At 46.2% G+C, this 11,246-nt stretch overlaps 2 protein-coding genes across 3 annotated transcripts in view; both read left to right on the top strand.

Moving 5' to 3' along the window:
- Impdh2 (inosine monophosphate dehydrogenase 2) overlaps positions 1–8,440 on the top strand; it is a 134,829-nt gene extending 126,389 nt beyond the window's left edge. For both annotated transcript variants that reach the window (XM_051203995.1, XM_051204002.1), the window contains exon 15: positions 8,429–8,440. The gene's annotated coding sequence lies outside the window, so the exon portion shown is untranslated. The remainder of the gene's footprint in view (positions 1–8,428) is intronic.
- The window catches only part of Prkar2a (protein kinase cAMP-dependent type II regulatory subunit alpha), a 51,186-nt gene continuing 45,928 nt past the window's right edge, over positions 5,989–11,246 (top strand). The window contains exon 1 of the mRNA XM_051204010.1: positions 5,989–6,507. Within this exon, the coding sequence (XP_051059967.1) occupies positions 6,252–6,507 (256 nt within the window). The 5' untranslated portion in view covers positions 5,989–6,251. The remainder of the gene's footprint in view (positions 6,508–11,246) is intronic.

Raw genomic sequence — 11,246 nt, 5'->3', positions numbered from 1 at the left:
AGTGTTCTGCTTTGAGGCAGTCTCTTACTGAACTGGAGCTAGGGTAAGGGTCAGCCCTAGAATCTCCCTCTCCCCACCCCCTCACACTGCTGGGTTACACATACACACGTGATCATGCCCAGGTTTTTACTTGGGTTCTGGTAATCTGGTAATCTGAATTCAGATCCTCGTGCTTGTACAGCAAATGCTATTACTTGCTGAGACATTTCTCCAGTCCTAAGTTACAAAAAGAAAAAAAATGGCAAAAATTGGGGGCCCTTTGCCAGAGAAGGTTAATTCAGTTTCAAGCCTACCTCTCCTGCTATCTTTAGTATCCCTTGACCAGGAATGGTCTGCCTTATTTTATTTTATTTCATTTTTAAGCAGAGTTATCAGCCAGGTGGCAGTGGCTCATGTCTTTATCCCAGCACTTTGAGGCAGAGGCAGGCAAATCTCTGTAGCCAGCCTGAGCTGCACAGTGAGTTCCAGTACAGCCAAGGCAACACAAAGAAACCCTGTTTCAAAACAAAAAAAAAAAAAAAAAAAACAAAGCAAAGTTACCATGAGTTTACTATGATGAAGGAAAGTCAGACTTTAGATTTTTAAGTGCAGATTTGAGAGGAGAAACACTTTAGACAAGGAGAGCAACAGCCAGGGCATGGGTGCAGGCTTCTGTCTGGAAACCTCATCCCTAGACTGGAAGCTCTGAGTATTTGCGTTTCAGCCAAAATGCCAGCCATTCTCATAGTGTAGGATCATATTCCTTTGCAGATACTTCCCATTTGAAAATGAAGTGTTTTGCTTCCTTGATGTTCATGGCGGGGGAGATTATTTTATCCCTTTGCACTTTAGGGGATGTGAAGTCAAACAGGGAAGCCCCTGGAGGCATGTTTATGAAGGGAACAGAGCAGATGGCAAGTGACGCCCTCCCAGCCAGGGCTCACTTTTATGATGTACTTTGAAATGCCACCTGTTCCATATATATCTCTCTTGACAGGAGTGTGAGGGATGGAGTGGGGGTGGGGAATTTGGGACCTCCCCAATGATTTCTCTGTCTGTCAAGTGGAGGTCAGTGATTGATCAGGGATAGTGGCTTGAATCAGAAATTTTTAAAAAGTCATAATGACGAGGCTAAGGGTGAGGGACAGGGCAGGTTGCTGTAACAAGTTCACAAGCACTTAGTACTGTTTTCTGATACAAAGATGCATCTTCCCTCACTACAGGCTTTTGAGACTAGAAGTACAACCCAAACCCTATCCCCCAAACACATAGACTTGTTTCTTTCTTTGCATCCATCCCATTACGTAACCCAGGCTGGCCTTAAACTTGCTATGTAGCCCAACCTCGAGAGCTGGGATTACAGGCATGTACCGCTGTACAAAGTTCTCCTCTACCTTTGTCTTCTTTGTACCCTCTCATGCCCACCTTTCCCTCCTTCATCAATTTTAGGGTAGGACAGGGCCCCTTATTTCAGCTAACCAGGAGGCTGAGGCAAAAGGATCTCACGTTGAAGGCCAGCCGTGATGCAAAGAGAATTCAAGGCCACCCTGGGCAACTTTGTGAGAATACGTAGAAATAAAAACACAAAGGTCTGGAGCTGTACGTAGCACAGCAGTGCTTAAGAGATGTGTGAGCCCTAGCTTCAGTTCCCTGCTTTTTAGAAAAGAAAAGCAATGCTAGTGATTAGATTACATGTTCTGTCAGTGAACCACACCTCCCCTCCCCCAGTTTCCCAGTTCCATCCTCAGAGAACTCAATAATTACACATATTTTTTTACACTTCATTTTCAGATGTAGAAAGCTCAGCCAGGTGAGAATGATCTACAAAGACCATTGGCGAGCTGGTAATAGAGTAGGGACCCTGTGTCTAGGTGGCCTGAAGAAACTCTTGTGATGTTATCACAAGTCCAGGGGCTAACTTGACCCAGTTTGTGGGAGGCCTGACTGTATTTCTGGGTCAAGGTCCAAGTACCTGGCCTGTGAGTCAGGCCAGTGTCAAGTACAGTCCTGATTGTTGTTGAAAAGGCCCCAGGGCCTGCTGCTCCCTGAGGGCTCCGTTTTCTGCTTTCTCTGCTTCTTTGTTATGCTTCCCAGTGTTTTTCCTTGCCCTAAGGTATCTCGAAAGCAGACCAATGGTCTACTGCAGACACTGACACTTTCTTGGGACACAGTGTCCCAGCAAAAAAGGGGTTGTTGGCTCACAGGTACAGAAACAGGTGGCCTGGGAATTAACTGCTCCCTGGAGCATAGATGTTTGTTAAAATAGATCAGACCTCCTAGATCAAAGAGTGTGGCCTCTTGGAGGAGGCATAATGTAGACTAAAGGACAGATGGGTGCCAGCAAAGGAAAGTTCCCCAGTATCTCCTGCTAATCAGGCTCATGAGAAAGCTGGTAGTAAGTGACCTGAGGGTCTGCGTACAGGTGTGTGCAGATAAGCAGCAGGTTCCAGGGACCTGGAGGGCAGGGACCCGGGATCTTAAAGAAGCTGAGCTGGGGATGTGGCACACTTAAGAGTGTTGTCAAGTATGCCCCAGGCCCTTGGTTCAATCCTCATCACTGAATAAATTGAGCATGGCCGCAGGCCTGTAATCTTTACAGAGGAGGCAGGGGAACCAAGAGTTTAAGGTCGTCAAATGGCCTCTTGGTCAGGTGAGTAGGTTGTGTTTCCACTGGGGTTGAGTTCTCTTAGTAGGTAAAGGGAATGAGGTAAGTAAGCTGAGACCCAGGCCAAGGGCAAGACTTGAAGGAATATTAGCTTATCCCTCCTTTGGGGAGGGGAATGGTTTTAAGAAATAAACCTATTAGGAGTATAGGAAATTCACTATTTTATTAGAAAGAGCAGTTGGTACTCTGCCTGAGTTTGCGTTCACCAAGCCCCTTCCTACTGTTGGGCTAAACAGCTTGTGTCCTACTTGTGCAAACTCTGCATAGGCAATTGTAAACGCCTCTGAGAATTAGCCTCATTGTATTCGCATTCGTGTCTGTGGCTGGTGGTGTGGTCTGTTTATCTGAGGGGTTGTGGGGGAAGACAGCATAGGATGAGGGTTCTCATCCACTGGATTGCTCTTCTGAAGGTCTCTGCTCTAGCCTTTTTCCATCCACTATTGTCACTTGCTCTTAGCAGCCATTTGTCAGAACCAGCTGTGGTGGGGTTGGTTGCCATGGTAACACTCAGTGGTGTAGCTGGACAGGCTTGAATGTAGGCAGGATGGATTCAGGACAAAGGTTGAAAATGCAGGGCTCAGGTCCCCGGATGTTCTCTTTTGTTTCAAGGCTTTTTAGTTAGCTTAAATGGGCAGTCAGGATAGCCCTTGCTACTTATTGAAAGATAGGGAAGAGGTAGACCTCTTCCTCTGGGGTGGTAATCAAGTTGGACCTCAAGCTAACTTCACAGCTAGTCTGGTATGTGGAGACAGATGAGCAGCTGTAGGATTTCTAACTTCTGTTCACTCCAGCCCTTCAAGGGTTTTGGGTATTGAGTGCAACCTCTCACCGAGTTACATCCTAGACCCCTCCTTAAAACAACTGGTTTTAGATTATTTTTGTGTAGGAGTATTTTGCCTCCGTGCATTATGTGTACCATGTGTGTCTGCAGAGGTCTGTGACCTCTGGATCCCCTGGATCTGGAGTTGTGAATAGTTGTGAGCCACTATATGGGTGCTGGAAACTCAACCAGATCCTGTACAAGAGCAACAAGGGCTCTTAAACCTCTGAGCTGTCTCTCTTGCCCCAGACTGCCTGCTCTTTCTTTTCTTTTCTTTTTTTTCTCTTCTTTTCCTACCTTTTCTTTCTTCCTTTCCTTCATTCCTTTCTTCTTCCCTTCATTTCTTTCTTCCTTCCTTCCTCTCTCCTTTTTTCCCTCTCTCTTCTCTCTCTCTCTTTCTCTCTTTAAGACAAAGATCCCTCAGTGTGGCCTACGCTGGCCTCAAACTCCTGTGCACACAAGTGATTCTCTTGCTTCATTCTCCGGAACAATGGGGGCTGCAAATTATGTACCACTTCACCAGGTTAGGGTGTCCTTTGGATGCTGTTTGCTGGACAGATAGATGGTTGAACAATGCTGCATCTGTGAACAAGTCAGGAAGGCCAGAGCCAAGAGGGTTTCTGCACACTAGGAGACCCTGTCCACACCCAGCTCTGTCAACAGCCTTCCTCTCCTCTATTTTGTAATTGGGGTCAGAGTCCTAACTCTTCATTTGCCAGTGCCCCATTTAAAACATGTAAGACCTGATAATGTAAGAACACTAGGACTTGGAGTTGTGAATTTACGTTTTCAAAAGGTTGGCTGTAGGATTGTTTGGAGAGGCAGTCCCCTGGACATTACGGTGAAGTGGGGGCACAACTAGGTGCTCTGGGTATTAATGGCAATGTCCGAATTTTGGAAAATTTACAAGTCAGTCCAAGAGCAGAAGAGACCAATCTCCACTGTTTGTCTTTGTTTGTTTTTGAGATGGTCTCGTGTAACCTAGGCCAGCTTGGACTCATCATGTAACAGAGGCTGGCACTGAATTGTGATCCTGCTACCTCCATCTCCCAAGTGCTGGGATTACAAGCATTTACCTACCACCATGTCTGACTCCAGACTGCCTGTCTAATGCATCCTTCATGTTCTGGGATTAGAAGCATGGCTTTGAAGGAAAGGATACCTGTAATGAGACTGTGAAGTCAGGAGAGCAGTTTCTGCTTTTGTTGTCCTGAATGTATCATTCATTCAATCTTCACAACTTTGCAGTAAGTACCTAGCCAACATACTGGACCCTGCTTCCCGCCGTTTAACATCCAAGACTACTCTGTGGGGTTAAGGACCATATTCAGGGATGCACAGCGGTTTGTAATGACAGGTCTACCTAGCCTAGGGCCTCTGCATTGAGTTCCACACTGTCACTCAATTCACAGTCACACTGAGGTCTTGGATTTGTGCCAAGTCTCTATGGGCGGTGCTAGAGAAGATCTTAATTAATCCTGGGTAATTACCAGGTGGTGCTTAACCATCTCCAATACCCTTCAGGCTCTCACATCTACAGCTAATCAGTTGCTGCCTGGTTCTGGCAGGGACAGGGAGGACTTTACTCTTACTGGGTCTTTGACCAGCACTGAGGTTGTGGCTGGATATCCCAGGAAGGATATCTTCTTTTGTTCTATTCAAGTTTAGTGACAGGAGGAAGCAAGTTGGGTAATAGCCTGGCCTTTCCAATTGCCCTCTGCCCTCTTCCCAGAGGCAAAAGGCGACAGGGCCTGAGGTCTGCTCTACTTCATCAAATCATGTGGCCCAGGGCCCAGACTTGAGAGTGGGGAGGAAAGAGGTGAAGAACAGGGTGGAAATGTCCAAAAGGAGGAACAAGGCCAAAGTTCTGTCCATTTTCTTATTGCTCACATTTGGCTGAGCAAGCTCTTTCAGGGTTATTTCTCTGCCTGAGGCTTCCAAAGGACTTATCTCACTGCAGCTTTTACTTCCTACAAAGCCTCTCCCTTTTGACATCTCACGACCTCATACTAGACTGCTTAGGACATTGTATTCGGTTGCACTGCTCCACCTGTCAGTCAAGGTGGTCCTGGGTGGACCAGGTCTTTGTTCTTGCAGTACTGCGTTAGTAGACGACTTTCTTCCAGTTCCTCCTCTGGGCAAGTCCCATTCAATTTTGGGGGTTAGCATTAATGTCATTCCTTGGATTGAACCCTCTGCTCCCCCACTAGAGCAGGAATCAAGGAGAGGTGGTCCTGTGTCACATCAGAGTCCCCGGCACTGTTAAGAGGCTCTCAGCATGTTCTGAAAGCATAAGTGAAAGGTCTTTGTGACCAGGCGAGACGCACTAACCAGCCTGCCTCGCAGCTGGGTCACTCTTTCCGCATCTCCGGGGCCTCCCGCACCTTGACCATGGACTGCTCCAAGAGCGGACGACTCAGCGGCGCACGCGCACTGTGGGCCATCTCTCGGCGGGGACGCGCACGCCCGAGGCCGCGTGCGTCACAACCCGGGCGCCTGCCGCGCCCGTCCAGCTCGCCAGCCCGTCGGTCCCCGCGGCGGCGGCGGCGGCGGCGGCGGCGGCGGCCGGGGTGACAGCAGCAGCGGCGCCAGGCTGGCTTGGTAGCGGAAGGGTCGCGCGGCCCGCACAACAAACGCAGACCCGGCCGAAACAAGGCGCGACGCGAGGAAGGCCGAGGCGGGCCGCGCGGGAGACCGCGGGCGCCGAGTGACAGGCCGGCGTGAGGGAGTGCGCAGGTTGCAGCCGCCGGCCGCCCCTACCCGCCGGTCCCCTCGGCCGTCGCCGGTATGAGCCACATCCAGATCCCGCCGGGGCTCACGGAGCTGCTGCAGGGCTACACTGTGGAGGTGCTGCGGCAGCAGCCGCCCGACCTCATCGACTTCGCGATAGAGTACTTCACACGCCTGCGCGAGGCCCGCGCCCAGGATTCAGACACGCTCATCGCCACCCCGACGACCTTTCACGCGCAGGACTCCAGCGCGGTCGCCATCGTCGAGGAGGACGGGGAAAGTGACTCGGACTCGGACGATGTGGATCTGGAAGGTAGGCGGGCGGGGCGAGGCCGAGGTGCGAGGTGGGCACCAAGCGGAGGGTCCAGGGAGGGACCCGAGGGCCGACCAGCGGAGCTGAGGGCCCGGCGCCCGACCTTGCCCTGGACCGAGACCCGAGGGCTCTCTAACCGGGCTGCTTGGGTTTCCCGGCGTGTGCCGATTCCAAATTGAGCTCCGCGGTTCTCTGAGCCGGAGCGTTCACAGAGAGTGATTTGTCAGATTCAGCCTTGAATGAAGCGTGCGCGTTCTTTGGTCCGCGTGGTGGCGCGGAGCTTAAGTCGGTCCCGCCAGAAGCTGCTTTGCCTTTGCTTTAGACCCCATAGCCTGCTTCCTTTCCGAAGGCTGGAGCATCCGCACTCGGCAACTCGTCCTGAATAAGCAGGACGATAACTTTATTTGCAAAGATTTAGGTTTTGAAAAAGTTATTGCTGTAAACTATATTTTTTAAGACTAGGTCAGTAGCCTTGATTAAACAGGAACTCAGCAGATAGCTCAAGCTGCCCTCGAACTTGTGACATCTTCTTGCTTCTGCCTCAATGAAAACATCTCAAGCGAACACACGAGAAGGCAGGGCTAGAGAGATGGCTCAGCCGTTAAAGGCTAGGCTCACAACCAAAAATATAAGAAGGCAGAAGAGCTGAACCCCTCCCTCAATGCTGTCACTCATGTTCAACAGTTGAACCTCCCTCATCAATGCTGTTATATTCAACAGTTGTCAACTTTTTCACCTGTCCCCACTCTCCCTTTGCTTAAGTATTTAAAGGAAATTTCTGTTAGGTTATTCCATCCCTGATCGGTTAATTACGCATTTCCTTTTCTTAAAATGTAATCGATTAAGAACTTAGAGATTTAAAATTTAAGACTTCTGTATGGATTAACACAGTTGAATAAAATTGGTGAGCATAATCAATACCTTGTTTAATGTGTTGGTTGCAGGAAAGTATACAAGTAGCATTCTGTTCGTTTGATTTAAGGTTGCCAAGGAGCAATTTCATTTGCTTCCACTTGTGCTTTATTAACTTAATAGAGTTAGCCTGCTTTTTAAATTTTTTTATTTTAATTACCTTTTTTTTTTTTTTTTTTTGGAGACAAGGACTCACTATGCTGCAGCCTTGGATGGCCTGCAACAATTAACTGTAGACCAAGTTGGCCTTGACCTCATGAAATCTGCCTGCCTCTGTCTTCTGAGTGGTGCTGGGATTAAAAATGTGCATCCCAATGCCCAGTTCCTGCATGCTTGTTTTTGATTATGTGTTAGTGTGTATGCCACATTTGTGTATTTGCTATAGCCCCGCGCTCCCAGAGGTCAGAATACATCAGATCCCCTGGAGCTGGAATTACAGGCAGTTGTGAGCTGTCTGATGTGGGTGCAGAAAATACACTCAGGCAGGGCATTGGTGGCATATGCCTTTAATCACTAGGGAGGCAGAGGCAAGCTGATCTCTATGAATTCAAGGCCAGCCTTGTTTCAGCTTGAGTTCCAAGATAACTATAGTTACAAAGAGAAACCAAAAAACAAAGAAAATACAAACTAGTTTTAAGTGGTCTAGTTGAATGTTCAAGTAACAGTTGGCAAGGAAATGGTTATTGCTGTAAGAACTATAAGCATCACAGTGCATTGCTATTCTGAGTTTGCCTTGACTTAGTGCATATAACATAGCTTCTGAAGAAATTAGAAATTATTCTCCAAATCCACAGGTTTGCTCTGTGGTCCTGGTCAAGTTGTCAAACCTGTGTAAGTTGATTTCTTTGTCTTAAAAATGAAAACAATGATAACCATTTTCTGGGAATAAAGTGGGGTTTTTTTGTTTGTTTGTTTGTTTGTTTTTTTGTTTTGGCTTTTTGTTTTCCGAGACAGGGTTTCTCTGTATTGTTCTGGGTGTCCAGGAACTCACTCTGTAGACTGAACTCAAAGAGATCCAGTTGCCACTGCCTTCCAAGTCCTACCATGTCCGGTTTACTAGGATGGTTATTAATGAAAATAGAACACACACACACAAAAAGGCTGTGGAATAAGTTGAAACCCCAAATTGGACCGTAAAATGTCCAGCCTGTATGGATGTTATTTTAGTAGGTCCTCAATAGGTTAAACATTGAATTACTGTAGAGTGGATATGTAGCCAAAAGATCTGAAAGTAGGTGGTCACATACTTGCATAGTTAACTGTGCATTGTAGTGTTATTCACAGTAGTGAAAATTCAAATGGATGGAGTATCCACAAATAAAACAGTATGTACACAAACTCACACACAATGGAATGTTATTTAATCTTAAAAAAGAAATGGAATTCTGATACAGGCTACCAGTACAGATGATGTTACAACATTGAAAACAGACTAAATGAAGGTGGAGGGATAGTGACACATGCCTGTCTCAAAAACCAAACAAATAAAGTAAAACATGCTAATTGAAGTGAGCCAGAAATAAAGGACAAACATAGGGTTTCACTTATAGAAGTTACCTTAGAGAGAGAGTATGTGTACTCGTATGTGCCCATCCCCTCCAGCTGAAGTTAATGGACAGGTGGTTGTGAACTACCATGTGGTGCTGGGAGTTGAAACAGGGTCCTCTGCAGGAGCAGCCAGTAGCCTTACTGGTGATCCAGTTCATCAGCCCCTTTTATTTTTATTTTACTTTCCAGCACTGAGCCACCCCTCTCCCTTCAGAGTATTATAATTAATGAATACAGAACTTCTGGAGTAATACAGTGCTGGAGTTGGATGGTGTTGGTGGTTATTAAATCCAGCTCTTGGCTCCTTTTTTGAGTTTTGCTGTGTTGCCTATGTTGTTTAGGTGATCCTTCCTCTTTAGCTCTCTTTGGTTGTGGGTGTGCTTTGCCTTCTGTTTCTGGTTACTGTTCCATTGTTTGAACATGCCACATTGTATGATGGGTGAATGGTCACTTAGGTGTTTCCACTTTGCAAGTAGAGTGAATGTGCTGCTCTAAACTCTGGCGCATATTTACCCTGTGGCTGTATACTTGTGTATATGAACAGAAATACTAAACCCTCCCTCCTTTTTTCCTTCCAGACAAGGTTTAGCAACTGAGCTCAGGCCTGAACTTTCAGTCCTCCTGCCACAGCCTCCCCAGTGCTGAGATTGAAGACTAGTACTACCACTCTAGACCCAGGCTCCTTTTTTCCTTTTTCTTTCTTAAGAAGCTCAAAGGCAGATGATAGGAAATAGATTTATTAAGGAAAAGTGAAAAAGAACTCCTTTGAGTGAGAAAGGCTTCAAGTGAGAAATACCCCAAACTACTTTTTTTCTTTTCTTTTTATTGCTTAAATGGGTCTCACTGTGTAGGCTTGGCTGCCCTGGGTGCATGCTATGTAGACCATGCTGTCCTTGAACTCCCTGAGATATGCCCTCCCCCCCCATACTGGGACAGACTAGTTTCTTAAGTGTTTACCATTTTACATTCCCACCCCCTGTATTGAGGGTTTTAACTCCTCCATATCCATCGTGGTTTTGATTTGCATTTCCCTAGTAAAAGCTAATAATGCTTGCTGAGTATCTTCCTGTATACTGTTGGTCATTTGTGTAGGTCTGCGGGATTATCTTCAGATACTCTATTTCGAAAGAATTTATCTTAATTTTTAGGTTAAAAGCCAGGCATGGTGGCACATGCCCTTAATACCAACACAGGAAGAGGCAAGTGGATCTTGATGAGCTCAAGGCCAGCTTGGTCTACAGAGTGAGTTCCAGGACAGCCAGGGCTATGTAGAGACTGTCTCAAAAGAACAACAAATTAAATTTAAAAAAATAAAATAAAATTTGGGGATAGTAGGAGTTGTTTTTATATACAGTGGAAGAGTAGCTAGTGCTCATAACCACTAAGCCATCTCTCCATCCCTTCATTCACTTAATTTTAATGTATGTATGTATGTGTTCACATATATATGTATGTATTATGCATGTGCACGTGTATGCCATGGCTGGCTTGTGGAGGTCAGGGAACAATTTTTTGGAGTCAGTTTTCTTGTCCCACCATATGACTCTAACTGAATTCGGGTCCTCAGGCTTGGTCCCTCAGGCTTGGTCGAAAGTGCAGAGAGAAGCCAACAATGATGACAAACACCTGTAATCCCAGCACTTACAGAATTGTGAGTTTCGGTCAATTTGGCTACATAGGTAGAATCTCTTAATTTTTTTTTTTTTTAAATAATTCAAGCATTGGAAATCCCTTTGCAAAAACATCTCACTATACACAAAAATAGCTCAAAATGTGCTGAAGACCTGGATGCAATATCCGAAACTATAACTCTTAGGGGAAAAAAAAAGGGCTAATCAATCCCCTTCCCCATTTTGTTTTGTTTTTGAGAAAGGGTCTCTTGTAAGCCCTGGATGGCCTTGAATTTACTGTGTAGCCAAAAAATGACCTTGCTGTTGAGATCCTCTTGCCCCTACTTCCTGTTTAGATTACAGGCATGAGCCACCACACCTTGTTCCACTTTTTTGTTCGTCTTGTGGGTTCTTTGGGGCAATTTATTGAGACTTCAGGTTTGTTGACATTATGACCATTAATAAGTACACCATTTGCCTTGCTGTTTCCAAACCAAGTGTTCAGTGCTTACTGTTTCTGCTTACAAAATAGAAATAATCTGTTTGGCAATGTTCCAGGGTTCTTGTGTTTAGATTTTCAGATGATTCTGAGTTTGGTTAACTTCAGTGCACACCAGATTTTAAAATTGGCTTGTAGGCTAGATGTGGTGATGCACACTTGTAATTGTA

The sequence above is a fragment of the Phodopus roborovskii genome, unplaced genomic scaffold (assembly GCF_943737965.1).
Source record: "Phodopus roborovskii unplaced genomic scaffold, PHOROB, whole genome shotgun sequence".
Taxonomy (NCBI): Eukaryota; Metazoa; Chordata; class Mammalia; order Rodentia; family Cricetidae; genus Phodopus; species Phodopus roborovskii.
The sequence above is the reverse complement of the archived record's forward strand: the minus strand, read 5'-3'. Positions and strand labels throughout refer to the sequence as shown.